Source organism: Ambystoma mexicanum, chromosome 13, assembly GCF_040938575.1.
Source record: "Ambystoma mexicanum isolate Mex_15411 chromosome 13, UKY_AmexF1_1, whole genome shotgun sequence".
Lineage (NCBI taxonomy): Eukaryota > Metazoa > Chordata > Amphibia > Caudata > Ambystomatidae > Ambystoma > Ambystoma mexicanum.
Window position 1 is genome coordinate 394,405,641 of NC_090938.1, and position 27,352 is coordinate 394,432,992.

Sequence of the window (27,352 nt, forward strand, 5' to 3'; positions counted from 1 at the left end):
GGGAGGCTGGTACTTCCACTGCCTGGCCCTAGACGAGCGACTGGATCTCTGCCAACAGAGTTGCCGTCCCATTCTGTGGGAGGGGAGGAATGAGGAGAGAAAGGTATAGGTAGGAGGTAACCCGTGGATACTACTGTAAGTATCAAGGGGTCCGCGAAGTTCTGGTGCCAAAAATGCACGCGAGAGGCTAGCCTGCCCCCCACTAGAGACACATGGACCCGGAGGGACGTGTCATGCCTTTTTGCTCTCTGAGGCTGCTGCTGAGCAGGGGGACTGGAAGAAGCCCTTGCTCAACCACCCCTTTTTGTTGCTTGCACCGGTGCCGACTCAACAAGCGGTCAGGTTGTCTCAACCTCTGTTCCTAGAATCTCTAGAACCCGCCAAACGCCTGCCCCTTATTGGACCGTTGGTGCGACTGGGTGTACGCCTTGGGCGTCGCTTTCGTAAGAATAAAGACTTTACAGTTTGCGAGCTGTTCTTATCCAATTCCTCATCGGTGGTAGAGTGGAAGAGGTCACTACTCTCGAAAGAAAGGTGCAATATGCGATCCTGGATGTCGGGGTTGAACATTGTAGCCTGAAGCCAGGTATTCCTTTTCATGTCCGTGGCGATGCAGATGGCCCGGCAAGAGGTGTCGATTTGGGCTACTGTGGACTCCATGATGTCTTGCGCTACCAGCTTGGCTTCTCCTAGACCTGCCTTAAAGCGTGCCTGGCTCTGCGCTGGGAGCTCCAGAAAGAAGTCTGATTTTTCCCGCCACAACCGCTGCTTAGCCGCTGCAAGCATGGCATTCGCGTTGACTTGACACAGGGAGGCGTGGACAGCTTTTTCCCGTACGCCTCCAGGATCTTCTCCTCCTTGCCTAGCAGCGCCGAGGACGAGATGGCTGAGGACGACTGAGGCTTAGAGTAGAGTGACGCCGCAGCGATCACCAAAAAGTGCGGCTGGGGTTGTGTTGATAGCAAGAGGGTATCCCCGTTCATCTGTCTATAATTGGCATTGAGGCGCCGATTGACTGGCTGGGCAGAGTGTCTTGAGCCAACCCTTCTTGGCCAGGGCACAACATCCTTCTGTATCGGTACACCAATCTTGGTAGGGGGTCTTAGGGAGAGGACCTCTGACAAGACCCCTTCCTCTGGCTGCTCTACCTCGGGATGAGGAAGGCCCAGATATTCTGCCAAACCTGCAAGCCTGTCGTGAAAGGCCTTTGCTGAAGACGGCGTGACAGGGTCCTCCTCCTAGTATGTGTCCGCCTGGATGTCCGGCTGGTCGGCAGCAGGAGGAGGAGGAGGGGTGCTGAGCGCCGTGGGCTGCGGAGTCGCACTTTGTATTGATTGGCTGAGGTGGTTGTCCGTGCCGGACAACCCCCCTGCTGAGTGATTGACAACCAGGCTGTGTGAATGGGGGGTTTTGGCATAAAAGGCAGGACTCTTGGGCTGGAAGTGAGAGTCGCCACTGGAACTGCAAAGAACCGAAGAGAAGCGGAGAAGAAGATGGCTGCTGCAACTCCCGAGTCCCGGTGAAGACCTGCTGCAGTACTGAGCCATCTACCCTTCAACGAAAAGAGAAGATCCAGTCCGGAGTCTTCTTCCCTTGAGTCTGGTGGGATCAACCAGCTCACCTTCCACAGCCAGAGGATCCTCTTCTTGGTCGAAATCGCTGCACACAGCTGTAGTAGTCCGGATAGCCATCTGAAGAGCCTCTCCTGTTTTAAAGGAGGTACCTTTTATTCACCTTTGCTTCGCTGCTGCTGGCCTCATCCCTGGGTAGTGCAAATCGCTCAAGACGTCGTCCTTCTTGTCCCCACGACTGAAGCTCCAGGAACCGTGAGTCTGCAGGAACTACCAGGAACAACTGCCGTAGCACCAGCTTTTCTTCAAACGAAGAAGGTACTGTGTCCAACTTCGAGGAATTGGGGTGAACCCTTTTTCCCTCACCAAAGGCTTGTCCTTTTCTTCCTTCCCTCTTATAACTTTTGCTTCCCTTTTGACAATATCCAAGTACTCCTGGCAATCTCAAATCGTGAACTGCTCTTACCTTGTGATCCTCGACAACAGGACCCCTGTCCCATTTGACACTGGCGCAGGCCTATTGACTTTTATCTATGTTTTAGAAAGTATCCTCTGATTCCATCTGCCTTGACAAAAGTATTGCCTATGATTTTTACCCCGTATTCTCTTGTGTTAATTCATGTGCTAAGTGTGTTTGACTTCGGTATCATTCCTTCTTGCGGGTATGCCTTTCTTTCGTAAGATCGAACTGTCATTACTGTCAAAAAGTGATCGTGTATTAACCCACGGTAACGTCTTTTGTTTCACAACACCGGTCCGTCAAATCCAATGTCCTTACCTTGAAGTGAACTGCACAAGGGGAATTGGTTGTGTGTAGTATATTTGAAGTGTGGTTTTAATTTAGTAGAAGTGAAGTGTTTTATGAACAGATGGTTTAAAAATAACCATACTTATATTTTTTAACCTGAAACCTTGAGTCAGTGCTTGCTTGAGTCACAGTAATTGTAGTCCTTTGTGTAATCTCTACTACTGCTTATTTGCTCTTGAGATAGGTCTGGCTGCTCCGCTACTGCTACCACTCTAACTGTGTAGTACAGGCTTGTAAGAAAGATGAAATTGTACTACCACCTTTAGTCTTAATCTTGTGTAGTGGTCCCTAAGGGCACTGCCCAGGATTCTGCCTAACAAGCACGATGCCGGAGGACCAAGTACCTAGATGACAAAAAGAAAAGAGAAGAATCCGGTGAAGAGTGCGTGGAATTACATGGCAAGGCCAAACCCAGGAGCGCTTGTGAAATCGGGCCGTTCCCATCGACGCGGAAAAGGGGACTGAGGAGTGGCGCTGGTGGGCAGAGTCAAGGTAGCACATGCTCCCAGGGCCGCACCCTCACGCGCCTCTAGATTTAAAGGGAAAGAAGGTTTTTCTGGTGAAAAAGGTTCCATCTCCCGTCCCTAGGAAGGTACGCCCATACGGTATGGAGGAAAGGGGACGGGGCGCAAGAGTAAAAGCAGGTAAAATGTAGAAGGAGTGTTCTCCATATGTTTTACACAGTACAGGAAGGCCAGGGAAGGAAATAAGAGAAAGGAAGGCATTTTTGGAAGATCCCAACTGTCCCTGGTATGTATCAGATGCTGCTGTGGTGGTGCCAGTCATTTGTTCCGCTTCAAAGGGTTAATAGATTTTCGCTGATTAAGGTTGCATTGATCCAATGAAGAAATCTAGGAATGTAGATGGAGCAGTTATTTTTCTAAGTACAGGCTCAGCTGTTGCTCTCAGTACCAAAACAATGAGGAAATCAACATGTAAGGCATCATAAGTGCAAACATCCGCGAACACACACTATACAATGGTAATATCTTGGATGTCTCTGATGGCCAGACAAAGTTAGTGTCGTAAACAGAAAATCATACGATCAGAAATAGCAGAAAGGTGTCCTACCAATTGCTCCGATGGCGCTAACAGACAGCTCTTTTGCCCGGTGTGTGGCATCAGGGGAACGCAGAGTATTCAAAATACGTTCCATTAACGTAGGAAGATATGGTGCAATCTTCGGACCTGAGGAAGAGGATAGATCTCATGAAAACAGACCAGAAGACACATGCATTGGCAACACCAAAAAACAGACAAATTTATAGAGTTCAGCGCAAACAGGAAAATACAGCTTTTCAGAAACAGAGCAGGATGGGACCCTGAGAGCAAGTTACTTCCTTAAAGACCTAGGATCCCAATACAAGTTTGGCGGTATTCAGGCCAGTAAATCTGCCGAAATACAGCCAAATGCCAAGTATTTATAATTTTATTTATTGTATATTATAGTACAAATTGTACATTTAACACAAAACAATCATAATTCATCATCACATCAATAAAAGGCATTGTCAATACCAGGTAGGTGAATTATTGAGTGCATTCATAACTACTTAAACTAATTACTACGGCCAAATTCCATTCCTCTAACCGCCACTTGGTCACGTGGGGATACCAGAGGATTACAAGTAGGGGGATTACAATAGGGGTCATTGTCCATTTTATCTGTCCATAGGACTCCATGGGGATTTTCGGCGGATTTACTGCCGGCAGAATTACAGTGCAGTAAATTGCTGAGTTCTGGCAGTAAAGTAGAGGCCGCCGTGAATCTGCCAAAATACTAATTTGGCCGTGCAGGCAAAGTGGCGGTAACAGAATTAGCGCAACTTTTTTCCTGCACCACCAAACTTGTAATGAAGCCCTTAATCAGAGATCATAGATGTCCTAAAAAACAATGAATACCTACAATAATGATTTTCTACAGATTCAGCAACATCTATAACCCTTAGAAAAGAATTAACAAGTCGAAAAGGTAGTCAGATGGGGAAAAGAACAGCCACTTTAAGGCTGCATCTGGCCACCATGTGATAGTCTAGCAACAGTTCATATTTCTGTGGGATTAGGAAATCCTTATCATTCAAATTAAGAATTAGTTCCCCCTTGTTCTGAATTCACCAGTGATGCCAGAAGGACTAATTACTTCTCTCCAGTAATGTCGCTATTGTAGTGATGAAAACAATGATTCCTAAAATACATTCTTCATCTCATGAAATATGACTGAAGTCTGCTCTGCAAGTTTACCATGCAATATTATGCCCTTGTGAAAAAATGTATGTTGGCAAAACGTTACGATGGGTAAATTATAAGATCACAGAACATAACTCACATATTTGGGCAGACAATATAAGTGCACCTCTGGTCCAGCATTATTTAGATTAAGGACACTGTTGACGACATAAAATAGTTTGGTTCTAGAAAAAGTCGCACATGACCCAGGAGGAGGAAACATTGATATAAAGCATGCAAGAAGTAAACATGAATTTATTGGCTACGACCATATGTAAGCAGAAATGCCAAGTCTCCCACAACTCGTGGGAGTCTCCAACAGAGGGAGACCAACTCCTGCATAGTCACAATCCACTCGCAAAATGAATGTCTCAGTGCTGGCCATGCTCCTAGTTGGGACTCTCAGCTCTTGAAAGTGAATAGTGTTTACCGAAAGGTAGAAGATGTTGCCCACACAGCCGCCTTACTAATGACTTGCCAAGAGGCATGCCTCTGGAAGGCGACCGCGGTAGCTTTGGCCCGACTGCATTAAGCGTCGATCAACCTGAGCACTCTCTGCAGATCCAGGGAGTGCAGAGCTCTCTCGGTCTCCGACTGTGAATTCGGGAAGAAAACAGGCAAGGAGATTTCCTGGTTTAAGTGTAATGGTGAGACCACTTTGGGCAAGAAATTTGGATGAGTGTGCAAAATGACCTTGTTGTTGTGGAAAGTGGTGAGGGGTTCACATGACTAAAGCACCTGCAACCCGATAACTTTGCACGCAGAGGTGAGAGCCATGTGAAGGACCTGCTTGAGCATAACCCACCTAATGTCGAACAACGCAATGGGGTCAAAGGGTTTGTGCTGAAAGGCGGCGAGAACTACATTCAGGTCCCAGATGGAAAGGGTCTTATGCACCTGTGGGCAGAGCCTGGACACGCCTGTGAGGTGAGCCTTCACCACTGGGCTGGGCTCAGAGTCTGATCTGGAGAGTTTTGGTTTGCCCCGATGGCCGTCCAGTAAGTGCGGCAAGTCTTCACCTGGAAGCCTGATAGAGCCAGGTGCGCAGAAAAAGACAACATGTCGTCCAAGGAGCAAGAGTGGGGTCAATGCCTTTTCCACACTCCCAGTAGCAAAACCTGGTACGCTTACTCCTGTACTGCAAGAGAGTGGGCGGCCTCCTTTATGATCTCCCGGTTACTTTCAAAGAACAATGGAAGAAGACGTTTTAGCTGATCAAGAGCCAGGCCAATTGAGGAAGCCCCTGCTGGGGATCAGGAGATGGAACGCAGCTGGAGGAGGTCTGAGACCCACGCCCTCGACGGCCAATGGGCAGTGATCAGGATAAGGCTGCAGCCAACCGAGGCCCAAAATTTGCAGAGGGTCCGCTGGAGCAACGGAGGAGGAAACTCATAGCACCTGCACCCGTGCCAGCAAAGATGGAAGGCGTCCCCTAGAGACCCCTGACCAGCCCATGAAGCAAAGAGGGGGCATTTTGAGTTCTGAGGAGATGAAAAGTCCAGGTCCGGAAACCCCCACATCTGGAAGAGAGGTAACAAGGAGTTGGTGTGTAATTACCACTTGTATATGTTGTACCCCAAGCAGCTGAGCTTGTCTGCTGTTGCGTTTCCATCCCACGGGAGATGGACAGCCAAGATCCTGATCCCCTCTGACAACACTCCCACATGAGACACTGCTTCCATGCAGAGGAGGGAAGAACGGGTCCGCCTGCTCGTTCAAAAAGAACAGTCGTTGAATTGTCAATCCTGACCAGAACCGTCTTCCCCGAGGACAGGGAGGATAGCCCTGATATCCAGACCCACTGCTCTGAGTTCCAAGAGGTTGATGTGCAGGAGGGCCGCCACCATGAACCGTGAATAGAGTATCCATTCAGAGCTGCATCCCAGCCCAAGAGGGAGGAGTCCGTTGTCACCACCAAGGTTGGCTCTGGCTGAGAGAACATTGCTGTCGAGGAGAAACCAGTGCAGATCCGGAAGAAGGCCTATGGTTGCCGCCCAAATGAAGCCATGATACTGAGTAGGTGCTGGAACCACGACGCGGAGGTAGATGAGTTGGTCAGGAAGTGAAAGTGCCCTGTGGAGGGAAAGTAGCCTGTTTGCCGTGGGGAAAACCCTCAACGGCCATGTCCCACCTCAATATAAGAAAAACAAGTTCCAGGGAGGGTTTTAACTGCAACTTCCGCTGGTTGAGGGAAAACCCCAATTGATGAAGTAGATCTGCTAGCAGTTACAGGAGTGAATGGCCCCTTCCGCAGAGCTGGCACTCACCAGCCAGTCCAGATAATTATAAGTTACTCACCGTAGTGACCAACGTACTCTTAGTCCCCTTTCCTCCATACTGCATGGGCGTCCCTCGCGAGGGACGTGAAACGGAACCTTTTTCACCAGAAAAAACATTCTTTCCCTTTAAATTTAGAGGCGCGCTGGGGTGCGGCCCTCGGAAGATGCACTGCCCTGACTCCGCCCCTCCGGCGCCATACCTCAGTCCCCATAGACACGTTGACAATAGATTTAACATTGCCTAAAGACACCAGTTTTATTAGGGGGGAGGCTGGTGAGACGTATAGAGGAAAGGGGACTAAGAGTACGTTAGTCACTAAGGTGAGTTACTTATAATTACTCTTATGTCCCGTCCCCTTTCCTCCATACTGCAAGGGCGATTACAAATGAATGTAGCCCCAGGGTGGAGAGGACACCCTCCTTATGCAAACAGGGTTCCAAGAACCGCCAGTTCGAAAGCCGCGTCTGCTCTAGAGCCGGCATCCAAACAGTAGTGCTTGCAGAAAGCCAAAGGGGTGGCCCATGTGGCCGCCCAGCTTATGACTTGCCAGGGGAAATGCTGCTGAAAAGCAATGGCCTTTGCATTGGCTCTGACCGCGCGGGCGTGCATGTTGGTCCGCAGTGGCTTGTACTGTCCCTAGTAGGCTTCTTTGATGGCCAAGATCATCCAACGGGCTATAGAGGCCCGATACCCCAGTGTCGATCCTCCGAAGGTGACAAAAAGAGCTTCTGACTTGCAGAAGCCCTTGGTCCTGTTCAGGTAGAATTTCAGGGCACGCCCGAAAATCTCTGCCTTGTCTTTGGGCTCAGCAAAAAACGTGCGCAACAATTTCTTCGTTCAGATGGAAAGCGGACGGCACCTTAGGTAGGAATGCTGGATGCGTCCGTACGTAGTGTATGGTTCCAAGGCAACCAGCGACTGGATTGCGCCGATTCTGCGAGCCGAGGTGAGGCCTTCTTAATGGTGACCAGCACGATGTCCGCAGACGCCATTGGTTGGAATGGTTTGTGCGCCAGGGCACCCAAGACTATGTTGAGGTCCCACACGGGGTGCAGCCTCTTGATGAGTGGGTAGAGCCTGGCAAGAGCCGTCAAATGTCTCTTGACAATTGGGTTGGAAGAGAAAAAAACTTTCCTCCTCCGAGTTTCTGTATGCCCCAATGGCTACCAGGTAGGGGCGGCAAGTGTCCAACTGCACGCCTGAAAGGGCCTGATGCGCAGAAAAGAAGAGCATGTCGTCAAGGGAACATGTCAGAGGGTCCGAGTCCTTAGAGTCCGCCCAGTGACAGAACCTGGTCCACTTGCTTTTATAAAGGGCCCTGGTAGATTTGCTCCGGACTGCCTGTATGATCTCTAGATTAGCCTGAGAGATGCTGAGATGTCCTAGCGTGACTGGCTCAGGAACCATGCTGTCAGGGCTAATTTCTCTTGTGCGGGGTGGATGACCCTGCCCCCCTGTTGTGCCAGATGATGTGCGGGCAGTCAGCAGGTGAATGGGAGGCCTCTCCGCGAGGCTGAGCAGCTCCGAAAACCATGGCCTGGCGGCGAGACTCCTTGATCTTGCAAATCACCCTGTGAATGAGGGGAGTGGGTGGAAAGGCGTATGCTGTCATTCCATCCCACCTGATCTGAGAGACATCGCCCAGGGAGCCCGGGCCCTGACCCTGCCAGGAGGCGAACAGTTGGCACTTCTTGTTGCCCCGGGAGGCAAAGAGGTCCACCTGAGGGTGACCACATTCGTGAAAGATCTCCTGCAGCAATAGGTCGTTCAACTGTCACTCATGGTTGTCCGCGCCCTATCTCCTGAGCCTGTCTGCCTCCAGGTTGGAATCCCCTGGCAGGTGGAACGCCCTGAGGTATATTTTGTTCTCCAAGGCACACTCCCACATGCTGACTGCCAGCCTGCACAGTGGGGGGGTGGAGGAGGAGAGAGATCTGATACCTCCCGGCTTGTTGACATAGAACACGCTGGTCGAGTTGTCTATCTGAATGAGGACTGCCTTGCCCTCGATAACCAGACGGAAGGCCCTTAGCACCAGCCAGATGGCCTTCAGTTCCAGACAATTGATGTGGTACTCCTCCTCCTGCAGGGTCCAGGTGCCATGGACGCAGTGGTTGTCCAGGGTGGCCCCCAACCCTCGAGAGAGGAGTCTGTGATGATGCTGACCTGTGGTGTAGATGGAATTGCTTGCCCGTCCGCAGGTTGCAGTGCTTGGACCACCATGTGAGGTCTGGGTGAAGTGATGGAGGAACGTTGATCATCTCTGACTGATGGCCCCGTTCCTGGTTCCAAGAAGCTGCAAAGTGCAGCTGTATCCTCCTCATCCGGAGTCTCATGTGGGTGTCGGCCAACAGGACTGCTGCCATGGGACCAAGTAGGTGTTGGTACGACCAGGCTGAGGTCACTTCTCTGCTGAGGAAGAGTGCTGTGTCTCTCCGAGTGCCGTGAACTTGTCCTGCGAGGGAAAAACTTTTTCAGAGCACGTGTCCCAAAGGAGGCCCAAGAAGGTCAGTGTCTGCGTTGGCTGCAGCTGTGACTTCTGGAGGTTAAGCGAAAAACTCAGCTTGTGCAGTGTGTTCATGAGAGCGTGGGAGATGGAACAAGTTACTTACCTGTAACTGTTGTTCTCCAGCATGGGTCTGGCATGGATTCACATGCTCATGAATATTCCCCGTCGTCAGGCTGGGAATCCTCGGTAAAGAAAAAACCAGTATCAGTTTCGTTTCTGATCTGTCTTTCGTAGTAATAACCAATCACTGGTCTCTGCGTCATACTGACCACAGCCAATGACTGCCCTCTACCTAAGCACCGCCTCTGGCAGCCATCTTCAGATTTGGAAGCACGTGAAGTGGCAGTATGACCAAGTGAAGAGCCGCAGAGGGGTAGGCGGGAGGGTTCGCATGTGAATCCATGCCAGACCCATGCTGGAGAACAACAGTTACAGGTAAGTAACTTGTTCCTTCTCCAGCATGGGGTCTGGCATGGATTCACATGCTCATGAATAAAGAATACATAGCAGTACACACATGCACAACCACGGGAGGTGGCAAAGGCTCAACATTAAGCATCACATCAACTCAACATTAAGCATCTTACCTCCTCACCAGGCTCACCTCAGGCGAACAGGTTGCGCAGCACTGCTTGGCCGACCCTGGACTCCTCCCTGGAATCCCGGTCGACGCAGTAGAATTTCGTGAAGGTGTGCGTCGACCTCCACGTAGCAGCCCTGCATATGTCCAGCAGGGGCACACCAGATAGGAACGCCGTGGTAGCTGCGATCGCTCTGGTGGAATGGGCTCTCGGACGGCCAGGCAGCGGTCGGTTTGCCAACCGGTGACAGCACATGATACAGCCGGAGAGCCATCTGGAGATGGAAGCCTTCGAGAGAGCCTTCCCCTGATTGACAGGTCCAAAGTTCACAAAGAGTTGTGACGTCTTCCGAAAACCCTTCGTGCGGTCCACGTAGAACTTCAGCGCTCTAGCTACATCCAGCGAGTGCAAAGTCCTCTCAGCCGGCGACGAAGGCGACGGGAAAAACACAGGCAACACCAAGGGTTCGTTGAGATGGAAGTCCGACGGTACCTTGGGCATGAAGGAGGGGTGCGTCCTGAGCACTACCCTCGTGTCGTGGAAAGTCAAGTACGGGGCCTTGCAGGAAAGGGCCTGGATCTCTCCCACTCGTCGTGCGGAGGTGATGGCCACAAGAAAAGCTGTTTTCCACGATAGAAACTTCAACGGGGCCGAGTGCAGAGGCTCGAACGGAGGTCCCATGAGCTTGGTCAGCACCACGTTGAGCTCCCACGCCGGGGCCGGAGCCTTCACCGGCGGGAACGATCTGAACAGTCCCTTCATGAACTCTTTCACCAGACGATGAGACCACAAGGACGTCCGGCCCGTGGTTCTGGTGTATCGGGAGATCGCAGCAAGATGAATCTTGATGGACGCGTGTGCCAGACCAGCTTTGGCCAGCGTCAGCAGGTACGGCAGTACTTGGGGAGCCGTAATCCGTAGAGGGTTAATCTTCTGTGCGTGGCACCAGACAGAGAACCTCTTCCATTTGTGTCCGTAGCATTTAAGAGTCGAGGACGCCCTGGCCTTTGCAAGAACCTCTCTGCAATCGGCCGGTATGTCGTATCCTCCAAACTCTAGCGCTGCAGGAGCCAGGCCTGCAAGTTCAGCGACTTCGGGTCGTGGTGGAGGATGGCGCCTCCTTCCCTGGAGAGTAGATCCGCGTCCGCCGGCAGCTTGATCGGCGGGGACGCTGACAAGTCCAGAAGGTCCGGGAACCATATCTGCCTCGGCCACGCAGGTGCGACGAGGATCATCCTGCACCGTGACCTCTTGAGCTGGTTGACGAGCCGGATTAGCAGAGGCAAGGGAGGGAACGCGTAGAGGAACAGGCCCTCCCAGGGGAACGAGAAAGCATCGCCCATGCTCCTCGTCTGGGGAAACCTGCTGGCGAACCTCCGGCACTTGGTGTTCGTCGCCGTCGCGAACAGGTCGATCTGGGGTGTGCCCCACCGTCGGAAGAGGCGATCCACCAGATCCTGCCGTAGTTCCCACTCGTGGCACGAGCGCAGCTCCCTGCTGAGTGAGTCGGCGATGGTGTTTTTTATCCCTGCCAGATGAAACGGCACCAGAAAAATCCCTTGGGCGACGGCCCAATGCCACAGGTCCTGCGCCTCCTTGGACAGCGCTGGGGACCTGGTTCCGCCCTGTTTCCTGATGTAAAACATGGTGGTGGTGTTGTCGGTGAAGATCCTCACCACCTTGCCCTTGAGGGACGGAAGGAAGGACCTGAGGGCCCAAAACACTGCACAGAGCTCCAGGACGTTGATATGTAGGGACTTCTCCGTCGGGAGCCAGAGTCCCCTTGCGTGCAGATTTTCGGTGTGCGCTCCCCTCCCTTCCAGGGAGGCATCCGTGGTCACAGTCTCCTGGTGGGCTGGGGTCTGGAAGTCCATGCCCGCCGTCAGATGCGCGCGGGTGCCCCACCACCGTATCGCTCGTCGGAAACTCTCGTCGAGCTTGATCCTTTCCTCGAAGCTGCCCGTCGTCTGGATCCAGCGCGCATCCAGGAATTCTTGCAACGGGCGCATCCGGAGCCTGCACATGGGAATGAGGTAGATGCAGGAAGACATCATCCCGAGGAGGGACTTGATGGACCTCACTTTGGCCGCGTCGGCCACCAACATCCGTTGCACCTTGCCCAAGATGGTCCTGGTCCTCTCCTCCGACGGGGAGGCCAGAAGGGACACTGTGTCGAGCCTCGCTCCCAGAAACAGTGCGACTTGCGCGGGCACCAGGTGGGATTTGCGTAGTTCACGGAGAATCCCAGGTCCGTGAGGAGTTGGACGGTCCTTGCCGTGTGGACCACGGCGAGCTCCCTCGTCTTGGCGCGGATGAGCCAGTCGTCCAGGTAGGGGTAGACGTGAATCCCCTCGCGGCGCAGCTGCGCCGCCACCGGTGCAAGGCACTTGGTGAATACCCTGGGTGCCGACCGTAGTCCGAAGGGAAGGGCTTTGAACTGGTAATGACGCCCTTGGACCACGAATCTGAGGAATTTGCGGTGCCCCTTTAGGATGGGAATGTGGAAGTAGGCATCCTCCAAATCCAACGACGATAGGAAGTCTCCTTCCTCCAGCTGATCCAGGACGTGCTGGAGGGTGACCATCCGGAACTTCTGCGCCTTGATGAACTTGTTCAGACGTCGCAGGTCTAGGATGGGGCGCCATCCTCCCGTCTTCTTCTTCACGAGGAAGTATCTCGAGTAGACTCCGGAGCCCCGAAGCCTCTTTGGGACGAGTTCGATGGCGCCCTTTCTGAGCATCGCCTTTACCTCCAGGAGAAGTTGAGGGACGTGAAGTTCTTTCCTGGCCACGGGGGGGACGCGCGGGCACCTTCTTTGAAACTCGAGCGCGTGGCCCCGGGCCAGGGCGTCCAGCACCCAACGGTCGGTGGAGATGGACTCCCACACGCTGACGAAGCCCGCCAGCCGGCCTCCCACCGGGGTGCTTCGGTGGGGGCCCGACCCCACGGCCGGTTCAATCCTGCTTGGACGCGGCCTTGCCGCCTTGACCTCCTTGGCGACGACGGCGGGGTCCGCTAGACTTGCCTCGTCCTCTGTAGGCCTCTTGCGACGACGAGCGGGCCGCTTGACGGTAGGAAGCGAAACCGCCGCCGGAACCTTTGGAGGTGCCCTTGCCTCCGCCGCTCCGAAAGGGCGTCCGTCGTTGCAGGACTCCAAGGGCCCGGGCCGTCTCCGTATCCGCCTTGATGGCCTGAAGGGAATCGTCCACTGTCTTCCCAAACAGGTTGTTCCCGTCGAAGGGCATGTCCAGGACTCTGGTCTGGACGTCCTGCCGGAAGTCCGTAGCTTTGAGCCATCCACGACGTCGAAGGCAAACGCCGTTGCCCAGCTGGCGGAACCCAGTGTCGGCGATGTCCGTCGCCACGGTGATGGCGTGGTCCGAGGCCACCTCACCTTCCTGCAGGATCTCAAGGGCCTCCGCCCTCTTGTCGTCCGGCAGAAAATCCAGCAGGGGAGCCATCTTGTACCAGAGCTCCCTGTCGTAGCGGGCCACGATAGCCAAGGCGTTGGCCGCTTTAATCGTCGTCGCTGCCGACGAGATGACTCTACGCCCCATAGTATCCAATTTCTTTCCCTCGCCGTCCGGCGGGGAAGTCGATGTGGAGGCTGCACCCCCCCCCGCTTTCTTCCTGGCTGCCGCGGAGACGACGGAGTCCGGGGTAGGCTGCGCCCGGAGGCATAGGGGGGCCGTGTCCGGGACCCGGTACTTTTTCTCGTACCGGTCTCTTCTAGCTGGCGTCGTGGAAGGGTTCTTGAGGAGGGAAAGGCCCTCATCCCAAATGTCGTCCAACAGAGGCACTGCGAGGACCGTCTTCCTCTTGGCCTCGCGCCGCTGATAAAGGAAGCCTTCCTTTTTCTTCTCCTCAGGGCAGAGTTGGAAAAGCTCGGAAGCCCTGGAGATCATGGAGTGGAAAAATCCGATCTCGTCGGGCGGAGAGGCCCTGGTGGGAGGCGACGACGGAAAATCCTCGTCGTATGCCTCGTCGTCCGTACCCGTCGCTGCCGTGTCAGTCCCCGTATCATCCCCTCGGGTGGACGGGGAGGAGGGCTGGAAGGGGCGCGACGGTTGAAAAGGAGGTGGTGGATGGATCCTTCTTTTCTTGGTAGGGGGAACACCAGAAGGTCCCGGTTCTGGATCCCCCGACGGGAGAGGTTCCTCCGTCGGTAACGGTAGCCTCGTCCTTATCTCGGAGCATAAGGACTGTATGGCCAACAAAATGGCCGCCGAGTTGTCTTGCGGCGCTGGCAGAGGGGAATCCGACGGGCGAGCAGGGGCCCCGTCGGTATCCTCGACGATGTCGTCGTCGTCACCTGCGTCGGGGTCCATTCCGACGGGCTGGCCTTCTTCCACGCCTAGGCCGTGGCTTAAGACCTCGATCAGCTCCTCTTCTGAGGTTGAGGCCGACTCTACGACGACGCCCTGCCCCCCCTTCTTCCCCACAGAGGGTTTCACGGGGGTCCTATCGATGGGCACAAAGGAAGACTCCCTCCGAGGAGGCAGGGAGATTCTGGGCCCTGAGGTCGCCACCACTGGTGCAGCCACCACAGGCTGAGCCAGGGCCGCCGCGACCGTTTCGATAGAGGGCTTGGTCGGATGGATCAAGGCCTTCACCACCTTAGGTGCGCTCACCGCCTTATCCTTGAGGGAGGGGGCACTGCCACGCTCCTCCTCTGCCTTAGAGCTCGACCGGGGCCTCTCCAGGAGCTTCGCCGGGTGCTCGGCCTTCCTCTTACCCGACCCAGAGCGTTGGCTCGTGGTTGATGGTGCCGGGGAGGGTGCGCCCTGCCTGGCGCCCGTAGAGCCCGACCGTTCGGCGCTCCCGGTGCCAGCGGACTCGCGGTGCTTGGCCTTATGTTGGGCCCCCGTCGCCGGGGCGCCCTCAAAGGTCTTAGAAGACCGCTCGGATTTCTTCTTCTTCTCGCCAGACGGGCTCTTACCCTCCAGCCAGTTGGCGAGACGTTGATGGCGGTCCTTCATGGTCCGTTCCGACATGTTGCCGCAAAACGCACAGTCCTTCTCCACGTGCGTCTTGTCCTCATGAAGGCAGTAAAGGCAGAAAGAGTGTTCGTCCTCCTTGAAGACGTTCTGCAGCTGGCATCCAGGGCAGACCCTGAACAGCTTTCCGGGCGTTGAGCTTCCCTTCTCCTGGGCCATCTCCGAGACCGGGCCTGAGAAGCTTCTGGAGTCCTCCGAAGTGTAGCTCGACGAAATCTTCACCCTTGAGGGGCACAGATGAATCCGACACGGGTCCCCGTTGATCGGATGTAGGATCGGTGGAGCTTGAGGCTCTTTTGACCGAAAGAATCGAAGTTTTTTGTAAAAAGCGCGAAAAAATAGCACTAACGCTCGAGAGCAATAGCACGAGGATCCCAACACATGAACGTGCGGTAAAAATCTGAAGATGGCTGCCAGAGGCGGTGCTTAGGTAAAGGGCAGTCATTGGCTGTGGTCAGTATGACGCAGAGACCAGTGATTGGTTATTACTACGAAAGACAGATCAGAAACGAAACTGATACTGGTTTTTTCTTTACCGAGGATTCCCAGCCTGACGACGGGGAATATTCATGAGCATGTGAATCCATGCCAGACCCCATGCTGGAGAAATGGTGCACTGCTTCCGGAGATGTAGCTCTGACGAGGCAGTCGTTCAGGTACAGGTAAAAGTGGAGGCCTTGCGACCTGAGAAGGGACGCCATTGTGTTCATCAGCCTGGTAAAAAGGGGGAGGAGGGGGGGGTTGAGGCCGAAAGGAAGCACCATGTATTGGAAATGGTAGCCCATGATCCTGAATCGGAAAAAAGGGATGAGACTGCCATATCGGAACGTGTAGGTACGCATCGTGCAGATCCAGGAAGCCCATCCAGTCTCCCTTGCTCAATGTCTCCGCGTAACCATCTTGAATTTCTGTAGTGGTAGGCAGAGGTTGAGGGTGGAAAGGTCCAGCACAACTCTCAGGCCCACCTGGTTCTTTTTCTGAATGGCGAAAATCCTGGGGCAGAAGCCCAAGCCTCACTAGGAGGCTGGGACTTCCTCCAGTGCCTGGCTCTCGACGAGCGACCAGATATCCGCCAAAAGAGTTGCTGTCCCACCCTGTGGGGGAGGAGGGAGGAGAGGCTGGGATAGGGAGGCGGTACCCCGTGCACCCCTCCGCTAGACCCAATTTGAAGGAGGCCTGACTCTGTATAGGCAGGCATGGAAGTAATTCCCCAATCCCACTGCAACATTTCTGGTTCCCCACCGCGTGAATGACAGCAACATTGGCCTGGCCTAGATAAAAACCGGAGTTGGGGTAGCATTTCTTGCCGAAAGACTCAAGTGACTTGTCCTGTTTAGACAAACAGTTGGAGGGGGCACCAGCAGCAGAAGACAACAAGACTTCGAATATAAAGAAACAGCCGCAACGTCTAAAGAATGTGGCTGAGAGTGTGAAGCAAGGAGGACTGGTTCCCCATCCAGGAGCTGAAAATGGCCATCGAGCTTCTTGGGTGGGGAACCCTCAACTCTGCTAGGGCCTGAAGCTGGTCATGAAACAGTTTGAAGGGTGCACAAGGCTCCTCTTCCAGCGCATCCGCCACCCTTGATTTCTCAAGCAGAGGAGAGTCCGGGTCCCGCTAACGCAGAGTCGGAGGAGTGCCATCCCCCTGGTATGCCCTCCCCACCCCAGGGAGCAGGCTGGGGCACAACCGGCATCTGTGGCAAGAAAGGAGGCAGTGGAGGTGCCGTTGTGGCTACCGGAGACAAAGGAGTTGGAGGAGGAGGAGAAGGGAGGGAGGGAGTGACGTGGACTGGCAACAGGATGTGGTATCAGGACCCACAGTGTGACCAGAGGAGGGCCCAAACACAGGGGCCTTTGTGACACCAACTGGGGGACCACCTCCTTAATGAGATAGTTGAGGAATCCTGCCAACTGCAGAGAGCACATAAGCAGAAGCAAACACTCGAATAAAATGGTCCTAGCAGGGATGGATGAGTAGGCACGGCCCTCTTATGCACTGGATCTCCTGTCCTGCTCAAAGCGTTAAGGCACCTAGGAAGGGTATCCATGTGGTTGGGTAGCATAAGGGAATAGTTTACCTGTAACTCCATTTCTCCAGCATTGGTATCTTTCATGGATTCACATGCTTTGAATATTCCCCGTCGTCAGGCTGGGAATCCCCGGTACATTATATAGACCCTTTCCCGTAGGAAAACTTTTTCGACGCTTATGCGTCCTATCCACCTCGTTTTGTATCATGCGTGCCCGTACCGTCAGGACGTCATGATATAAATACAGGCCCCGCCCCCGCGCTCCCTCAGATTTCGGCCCCCAAAGTAGTGGGGGAACCGGTTTGCATGTTCAGGGGAGGCAGGTGGGCGCATGTGAATCCATGAAAGATACCAATGCTGGAGAAATGGAGTTACAGGTAAGAAACTATTCCCTTCTCCAGCATTGGATCTTTCATGGATTCACATGCTTTGAATAGATTACATAGCAGTACCACCCCCAAGAGGAGGCGTGCATGCAAACCCATATACTTTCTTCGCAAAGGCCGTTCCCTATGATCATGTATACATCAGTAATCGTTAACATAGGAAAACGAACCACATACAGTCATAAATTCCACAGGATGTAACCCCTCAGGCGGGGCTTACCTTATTGGAATAGGTGTCGAAGCACCGCCTGTCCCATCCGGGTGTCTTCGGCATGTTGCTGGAACAGGCAGTAATGGCGGGTAAAGGTGTGTGTAGCCGCCCAGGTAGCCGCCATGCAGATGTCCCCTAGAGGGACTCCGGCCCACAGTGCCGTCGACGATGCCGCTGCTCTAGTTGAATGAGCTCTTGGCCGTCGTAGAAGAGGCTTCCCTGCCCTGGAATGGCAGTACGAAATGGTAGATGACACCCATCTTGATAGTCCTTGCTTTGAAATGGCTTTTCCTCTAGCCCCCACACCATAGGCCACGAACAGCTGTCTCGTTTCTCTGAACGGTTGCGTACGATGAAGATAAAACTTGAGAGCCCTTTTTACATCCAATGTGTGTAGCATGCGCTCCGCTCCCGAGCATGGCTCCGGAAAAAACGTAGGCAGCACAATAGAGGAGTGTTTATGGAACACCGAAGGAGCTTTTGGTATGAACTGTGGGTTAGTGGCTAGGACTACCTTGGTCTTGAAAAATCGTAAGTATGGTGGGTCTACCATTAGAGCCTGAACTTCTGAAATACGTCGGGCTGAAGTGATGGCCACCAGGAAGGCCAATTTCCACGACAGAAACTTTAGAGACGATGATGACATTGGCTCAAAAGGAGGCTTCATAAGAGACGTTAAGACCAGATTGAGGCTCCACTCCGGCGGAAATTTCTTCTCTGGAGGGAAACTCCGAAAGAGGCCTTTAAGGAAATGCTTAATCAGGCGGTCGCTGAACAATGGTGCCGAGTGCCGTCGACGAGTAAACCTGGAAATGGTTGCCAGGTGTACTTTTATTGACGACACCGACAGGCCCTTTTGAGCTAAGAACAGCAAGTATGGAAGGAGCTGTTCTGGCTTAATCGATTGCGGGGCCAAACCTGGTTGATCCTCACACCATTGACAGAAACTTTTCCATTTGTACGCGTATGAGGCGTTTGTGGAAGGTGCTCTTGCCGCTTGCAGGATACGCCGACAGTCCTCCGGAATCGTTAGCCGACCAAATTCGGCGAAGTCAGGAGCCAGGCCGTCAACTTGAGGCTGTCCGGGTCGTGATGCCAAACGACACCCTCCTGTCGAGACAGAAGGTCGGGGGTCTTCTGGAATATCATCGGTTCCGCCGCCGCTAAGTGTAGCAGGTCTGAAAACCACACCTGTCTGGCCCAGTATGGGGCCACCAGAATTACCCGACATGGGTACCTGAGGATCCATTGCAACGTCCTCCGGACAAGGGGAAATGGAGGGAATGCGTACAGGAATTTGTTCGTCCATGGGAATGAGAACGCATCCCCCAGTGAGCCCTGCTGAGGCCATCTGCTTGCGTACTGATGGCATTTTTTGTTGCTCTTCGTTGCAAACAGGTCTATGGAAGGGTGTCCCCATTTCTTGAATACTTGTTCTAGTTGTTGGTCGTTCAGCACCCATTCGTGAACTTCGTTCATTTCTCTGCTGAGGGCATCGGCTTCCACGTTTCTCACGCCTGGTAGGTGGAACGCTAAGATTTGCATGTTGTGTTGCAGGGCCCAATGCCAGATTTTCTGTGCCTCCGTCGATAGGGACCTGGAACGTGTCCCTCCTTGTTTCCTCAAGTAGAACATCGTAGTGGTGTTGTCCGTCATGACACGCACCACCGAGTCCCTCAGTTGAGGAAGAAAAGATTTCAGAGCCCATTGCACTGCTCTCAGTTCTAGCAGGTTGATATGCAGGGAGGACTCCTGCAAAGACCACTAGCCTTGTACCTGTAACGTATCCAGATGAGCTCCCCATCCGCTCAGCGATGCATCCGTCACCACCGTCTTTTGGAACTCTGGTTCCAGTAGAGGCATCCCTTTCGTTAGATGAGTAGACACTCTCCACCAGCAGAGTGCTTGAACTAGTTGTTCGTCGACGACCAGTCTGTCGGACCAGCGACCTCGGCTCTGCGCCCAACGGTCCGCTAGAAATTCCTGGCAAGGTCTCATAAACAGACGGCAGTTGTTTATCAACGGAATGCAGGACGACATGGTCCCTAGCAGGGACATGTACTTGCGCACTGAGACCTTGGTACCGCATCTCCATTCCGACGCCTTGTTTTGAAGTTTCTGAATTCTTTCGCTGGATGGTCTCACCAGGCTTGTGTGTGTATGAAACTCCGCTCCTAGAAAGACCAAGGTCCTCGAAGGCTCTACGGAGGACTTGTTGAAGTTTATTGCGAAGCCCAGTTCCTGTAAGAGGGACATTGTGGCTCGTAGACTGTCTCGTGTTTGTTCCTTGGATGAACCTCTGACCAGCCAGTCGTCTAGATATGGATAGACATGATGACCATCCTTCCTTAAACGGGCCGCTCTAGGGGCCAAGCACTTGGTGAACGTCCTGGGGGAGGACTTGAGCCCGAACGGGAGGACCTTGAACTGAAAATGCTTTCTCCCGACGACGAATCTTAAATATCTCCTGTGTCGTGGGCGTATTGGGATGTGAAAATAAGCATCTTGAAGGTCTAGTGATGATAGATAATCCATGGGTTGCACCGACCTGATAACCTCTTGGAGCTTTAGCATTTTGAATTTTAGGCTCTTTAGCCACTTGTTGAGTACCCTCAGGTCGAGAATGGGCCTCCATTTGCCGTTTGGCTTTTTTACAACAAAGAACCTGGAATAAACTCCTTGTCCTTCCTGTGCCACAGGAACTCTCTCTACCGCCCCTTTTCGCAACATAAGCGCCGCCTCTTGTCGTGGGATTCGGAGGTGGGGCTGTGTCGAGAATAAAGGAGGAAGACGCGGAGGCTTGTCTTTGAATTGCAGCGCATGACCCATGCGAATCGTGTCTAGGACCCATCGATCTGTGGTGATGCATTTCCATCGGTCGAAGTGATGAGACTCGACCCCCCAGGACGTTCCGAAGGCCGTCATTGGTTGCTGGTTTGCTTGTTCTTCGTTGACGACGGACCTGAGCCTCGCCGCCTGGAGGTTTGATAGTCCCTGCTTCTACGTGCCGACTGGGACGCTCGTCTGAACCCTTGTGAAGAGTACGAGGGCCTGTTAAATCCACGGTCCCTCGAGGCTCCAAAGCGGGAGTTTCCAGAAGCACCCCTGAAGGGGCGAAAAGAGCGAAAATTTCTACCCGTTTGAAGAGCGCCGAGGGACCTAGCAGTATCCGTGTCTTCTTTCATCCCTTTCAGCGCTTCATCAACCTTTTCGCCAAACAGGTGTTCCCCTTCGCATGGCATGTCCAGGACTTTGTACTGTACTTCAGGACGGAAAGTAGTACATTTGAGCCACGCTTGTCGACGAAGCACTACTCCATGGTTGATTTGTTTGAAACCAGACTCTGCTAGGTCAACTGCGATATTAATAGCGTGGTTCGAGGCCTCTTCGCCATCCCTCACCAGTAACATAGCTGCTTTCCGGTGTTCGTCTGGCAGGTGTTCTAGGATAGGGGCTAGTTTGTGCCACATTTCCCTATCATATCGTGACACGATCGCTAAGGAATTGGCTGCTCTTACTGTCGTCGCTCCGACCGAGAGCACCTTCTTTCCAAAGGCGTCCTGCCTCCTAGCCTCGCTTTCCGGTGGCGTTGAACATTTTTGCTGGACCCTGGCCTTCCTAGCCGCTGCCGCCGACACCACCGAGTCAGACAGAGGCTGTGATGTTAGACATTTTGGAGTGGACTCCGGAGCTTTAAACTTTTTCTCGATCCGTCCCTTTATGGCTGGCTCCGAGAACGGATGGCGCATCGTCTTGAGACCTTCTTGCCACACGTGGTCAAGGATTGGGATGGCAAATACCGATTTTCTCCTTTGACCCATATGGTCAAAAAGGAAACAGTCTTTCTTCTGCTCCTCAGGAATCAAGCCGAATTCGGAACAAGCTTTCCCCATCATTGCATGGAAGGCTCCCACATCATCAGGGGGAGATGGCTGTGTCTGGCTCCTCGTAGACTCCAACTCTACATCCGAATTCCATGTTGGGTCCCTCGACGGTGACAGGGAGATGTCTGACCCCGAGTCATCCAGTATAGAGTCGGACTCCGACAACTCACCCTCCTCCTGAGCTCGAGGACGATCTTTCACCGCCTGGGGAGCCGATGGATGTTTCGTCGTCGAGCGAGCCGTACAAGTTTGCTCGTCGACGGAAGGTACAGACAAAAGTGACGATGACGTCCCAGGTTGAGGGAACTGCGTATCCAGCCGCTGCAGGAGCTTCTGAAGAGTATTAAGCACATCCAGAGACAAAACCGTCTGGGGGGTCAGTAACGTGGATGATATAGGTACCATACCCCTGCTCGCACTCGTCGTCGTCGACGTGGAAGGCCGTAAGCCTAAATCCGATGGCTGCAGAACCATGTCACCTTCTCCTTCCGCCGAGCAGGAAGTGTCAGGCTGCAGTAAGACCTCAGGGGGGATCGGGTCATAGACCTCAGGCAGCCAAGCCATAGACTGAGTCTCCGTCGACGAAGGAATCCCAACCGCTGCTGCTTGAACGGTAATAGGCATCGTCAATGACACCGAGGTCGACGAGCAAGTCGTCGTCGTCGAGCCCTTAGACTTCGTCGTCGATTTCGATGCCGACTTCCCGGCTGAAGCTTCTCGACTCATGGAAGACCTGGGACGGTCCCCTGAGGAGGATTTTGACAGCGCCAGCCTCTCCGTCTTAGATGATGAGGAGGAGGAGGAGGGCTTTTTATGTGATGAGGAAGATCCAGCATGTTTCCCCTTATGCTTGTCCTCAGCGCGAATTTCTGCTGGCCGTACCTGCTTCGATGGAGGCTCCGACTTGCTCCTGGAGGCCGTGGAGCCAACTTCCGAAGCCGGGTAGGCACCCGCTCCGTCATTAAGCCAGTCGACCAGCCTTCTTTTACGGTCCTTAAGGGTTTTTTGGGAGAAACCCTGGCATATCTCACACGTATCCGCCGTGTGGTGCGGGTGGAGACAGTAGATACAGTCCATGTGGCAGTCTCCTTCATAAACCTTTTTGAGGCCACAGGTTGCACACGGGCGAAATAACGCTTTTCCAGACATAATTTTCCAGAATTTGAACTTCGCCGAAGCGAAACAGAAAAAACAACCTAGTTTTCACTAGTAGTAAACACGAGGATCCCACTACTTTGAAAGACGGTTGAAATCTGAGGGAGCACGGGGGCGGGGCCTGTATTTATATCATGACGTCCTGACGGTACGGGCACGAATGATACAAAACTAGGTGGATAGGACGCATAAGCGTCGAAAAAGTTTTCCTACGGGAAAGGGTCTATATAATGTACCGGGGATTCCCAGCCTGACGACGGGGAATATTCAAAGCATGTGAATCCATGAAAGATCCAATGCTGGAGAAATCTAGTTCTGTGGGAACCGCCTGCCTGGGCCTTGAGGACCCAAACCATCCCAGAAGGAAGAGGACTGGAGCCCCCCTGCGCTGCCCATTCTGAGGGTGATGGGGCAGCAGGAGTCCTAATGTCAGAATCCAAAATGTCTGCCATCCGTGCCGGCTCAGCCACGTACCTATCCACAATATTGGGAGCCTGCGTCTTGCCCTAGAAGGGAGGGTGCCAAGGCCCTGAACCCTGTGCCCGGTTCAACATATGCGAGGACTTTTTGTGCCTCGAGCCTGAAGCAGAAGCGCCAACATTGGAGAGGGCTCCACTAGGCCTAGGGCCCCCAGCCAGCGGACTGGAAGTCGAAGTACCCCCCTGTGTAACGACCACGCAGTGGGCTCGGGAAGGCTTTTTGCCCTCAGAAGCCAGGCTGGTAGTCGTATGGGATCGTGCCCCAGGCTTGCACCTGGAACCAGAGCGCAATAGTCCCTCGTACTCGAGTGCAGAAAAAGAGCTGAACTGCGCCTGGGTGGCCGGCCCGGAAGCGCTCCTGGGCCCCTCAGCCTCAGCCTTACCACCTGTGTTAGAGTCTGAGGGACTTAGTGAATGGAGGGCCTAACTTGCTGTGATGCAAGGTCTTGGCCGCAAAGTCCTTCAGATGACCAGGTGGTGAAGTGTGGAAGATCTCTCTTACGGTAAAGTCCCAGCCGTGGTCGGGCCCCAAGCACTCAAGAAAGAACGCAAAGGGGTCTGAGACTGGGAACGACCGATCGCAGCATGTGCATCTCATGAAGCCTCCTGCTGCCGACATGTGCCGGGGGGAAGTGGAGGTGTGGGGCGCTAGCGGGGTCCAAGATAAAGCAATTTGAAGAAATTAGAAAAGAATGGGGAGCAAGAGGAACAATCAAAAAGTGTCCACGCCTACCTGGCAGGTCTGACACCACCCATACGGAAAAAGGACCGAGGTGAGGCGCCGGAGGGGGGGGGGGGCCCAGAGGCGTTCCTACGCCAAGGGCCGCACCCTTGCCTGCTATAATAAAAGTAAAGGGGTAGCTTACATTTTTCACTGCCAAAAGGGGCCAGTAACGTCTCCATGTTCGGGGACACCTACAAGGAAGGAGGAAAGGGGATGGGACTTATGAGTATTCTCAATATTGTAGTTCGCCATTCAGTGATCGTGGTTAATTTACACAAGGAGTAACTTTTTTTTGCAATAAACAATTTTTAAGCCAATCGTTTCATGATCATAAGGGGCACAAGGTATCTCGTACTGAAGGTTAAGTAAAGTGTGATTGATCCACACATGACAGTTGGTAGATTGAAATAGCACATTTTTGTTTTTCTGCAGGTGATCTGCCCTGAAGGAGACGTACCCGATATGTAAAAAGGATTATTGACAGAACAATTCATTGATCTCTAGACGCGCCCAGTACATTCTGTGGCAGTAGTCATACCCGGTAGGCTTAGCAAGAAAGTAGGAGAAGGAGAAATTACCTTACTGTAATGTTTTCTATGGATTCTTCTCCTGCAGATTCCTCATCTTGATAGATATCCCTCCACAGCTCTGCTACTCGGAAACATTTTCCACAGGGAGCGTGGTGGACCTCGACTTGGGCGTCAATCATTGATCCGTCTTGCGCGGTGGTCCACAGTCCACTCCGAAAGTGACAGGCGCCATACAAATACCACGTCACTACGCCCCATGCCTCAGTTCCTCCCTAATTTTTCCAGCTCAAGCGCTGCATAAGAAAATGGAAGGAGGCTAACCAGCCCTAAATTTGGCAACAATGGAACAGAAACCAGGTGTTAAAAACATTCCAATTAGCAAAACATGTCTTTTTATTTGAATGACAGAGATGAACACACTAAAGTCATCACCATCGTACGACATGTAATCGGAAGCGAAGGGCCCCAACACTGAGTGGGGAAGGCTTGGCGGGGGTGATGAGCCATCTGCAAGAGAAGAATCCAAGGAAAGAACATTACAGTAAGGTAATTTCTCCTTCAATAGATTGCTTTTCTCCAGCAGATTCCTCATCTTGACAAACTCCCCAAGAAGTAAGGCAAAGGAAGAGGGCAGAAAGGATCACAAAAGCAGGTTCTGCAGAACCGCTTTGTCAAAACGTGCATCAGCCTCATGTGCAACCTCCAGAGCATAATGCTCCATGACAGTATGCAAAGAGGACCACGTGACAGCACAGCAAATGTCCAGAACAGGGACCCTACTCTGAAGGGCCGTAGAAGCAGAGACTTCCCTGGTGGAATGGGCCCCATTACCCGGTGGTATTTCTTTTCCCGCCGACTGATGGCAATCAGCAATGCATAAAATGATCCAGTGCAAGATGGTCTGTTTGGTAATTGCAAGAGCTCTGCGTGAAAGAGAATGGGTGATGAACAACTGGTCCGACTTCCTGAACTCCGCTGTGCGGGCAACATAAAGGCGGAGGGCTCTCTTAGGATCGAGACAGTGAAACCGTTCTTTCTTAGAAGGGTGGGGAGGTGGGAAGAACACTGACAAGTCAATGTACTGTGAAAGATGAAATTCCAAAACGACCTTCGGAAGAAACCCCAGTCGGACCTTAAGAGAAACCTTTTCACTGAAGAATTGCAAAGAGAGAGGCTTGCAGCATAAGGCCTGCATCTTACTAAGTCTCCTGGCCTGAAGTGATGGCAATTAAAAAGGCTGTCTTAAGGGACAGTAACCAAAGTGGACAAGAATGCATAGGCTCAAATGGAGACACCATCAGAAAGATGAGAACCAGGTTAAGGTCCCAATCCGGAACAACAAAGGGAGTTGCTGGAAGTTTGTTGAGCAAGTCTTTCAGGAATTGGGCCATGACCGGTAAGGTAAAAAAGGAACCTTGATCCGGGGACCTTTTAAAAACAGAAAGGGCCGAAAATACCCCTTGACTGTTGCCATCTGAAGGCTTGAAGAGGCTAGTGCCAACAGGAACTCCATCACTGTTGTGGTAGGGCAAGAAGCCAACCTTGCACTCCCTGCACCACGCTTCAAATCTTCTCCACCTGCACAAATACAGAGATCTAGTAGACTATCGGTGTTCAGCTAGCAACACCTCAAGAACTTCCTCTGAGAGGTCCCAGTCATCATACCCAATCCGCTCAAAAGCCAAGCATGTAGGCTGAGGGAATCCAGGGTCGGATGTAGTATCTGACCCTCCGACTGAGTGAGGAGATCCAGCCACCGAGGAAACCGGTGAGGCGGACGGATGGACAGATCCAAGAAGGCAAAGTACCACATACTCGTCGCCCAATCCAGAGCGATCAAGATCATGGTTGCTCAAAACCTCTTCAACCTCCTGAAAATCCACGGGATGATGGTGATTGGAGGGAACGTGTAATGGAGCGGGACGGTCCAATCGGCCAGAAACGCATCCCCCAATGCGCGGTTCGCTGGGAATTCCCTTGAACAGAACTGTTCGCACTTCGTGTTGGCTTCCGTGGCAAACAGATCCACTGCTAGGGTACCCTAGAGAGCCAAGATCTCTCCAGGACTTCCGGGCACACTTACCACTCGTGTGAGACCGTGCTCTGCCTGGTCCGAGCATCCGCCAAACAGTTCTCAGTCCCTGCCAGATGAACTGCAGGGACCGAGATTTTTTTCTCTAGCAACCAGAACCACAGTTGCATCCGTTCTGTGCAGAAGGAACGGGAATGCACTCCCCCTTGTTTGTTTAGGAAGTGCATGGCACTGTGTTGTACGTCAGAATCAGGACATGCTTCCCCTTGATCGATGGGGCAAAAGCCTTCATGGCTGGCCTGATAGCCCTCATCTCCAGCATGTTGATATGCCACCTGGTTTCTGACGCACTCCAGAGGCTGCTCACCTTCAAGTCCTTGCAGTGAGCGCCCCAACTCTTCAGGAATGCATCCGTGACCACTCGGGCCTGAGGCCAAGGAGGCCAGAAGGGTTCTCCCGCCATCAGATTTGTGGGTGTGTCCCGACAGCCGAGTCTGCAAACAACCTGGGTGGACACCATGAGAGGATCCCAAAAAATCTCCCAGAAGCTGAGGCCACTGGTCTCGTAGGGGCCACTTGAGAGAACTCATGCGCAGTCTGGCCTCTGGCAGCAGGAAAATGCAGCAGGCCATAAGGCCCAAAAGGCAGAGAAGAACAAGATACTTACCAACTGGTAACGTTCTTTCGATTGGATGTTCCTCCAACGTATTCCACATCTTTGACATGTAATGTTCACAGCTGTGTACTTCGGAAACTTTCGGTAGAGGGTGTCCTGCGTCGATGGCATCGGGTCAATGCCCCTCGAAGGCCTCGGTCAAGGGTGACGTCACCGGATGTTATAAATAGGACGCACGGCGCCCGTAGCCTCAGTTGATGTATTTCCCTCCATCACGTGTGACATGCACATTTCCAATGCCTGCTTGACCGCACATAGTCTTGCGGAAACGTA

General features: G+C 53.1%; 1 protein-coding gene across 1 annotated transcript in view; it reads right to left on the minus strand.

Annotated features, from left to right (window-relative positions):
- Window positions 1-27,352, minus strand: part of IPO4 (importin 4) — a 3,008,003-nt gene that overhangs the window by 1,644,029 nt on the left and 1,336,622 nt on the right. Inside the window, exon 15 of the mRNA XM_069633964.1 lies at window positions 3,451-3,567. Within this exon, the coding sequence (XP_069490065.1) occupies window positions 3,451-3,567 (117 nt within the window). The remainder of the gene's footprint in view (window positions 1-3,450; window positions 3,568-27,352) is intronic.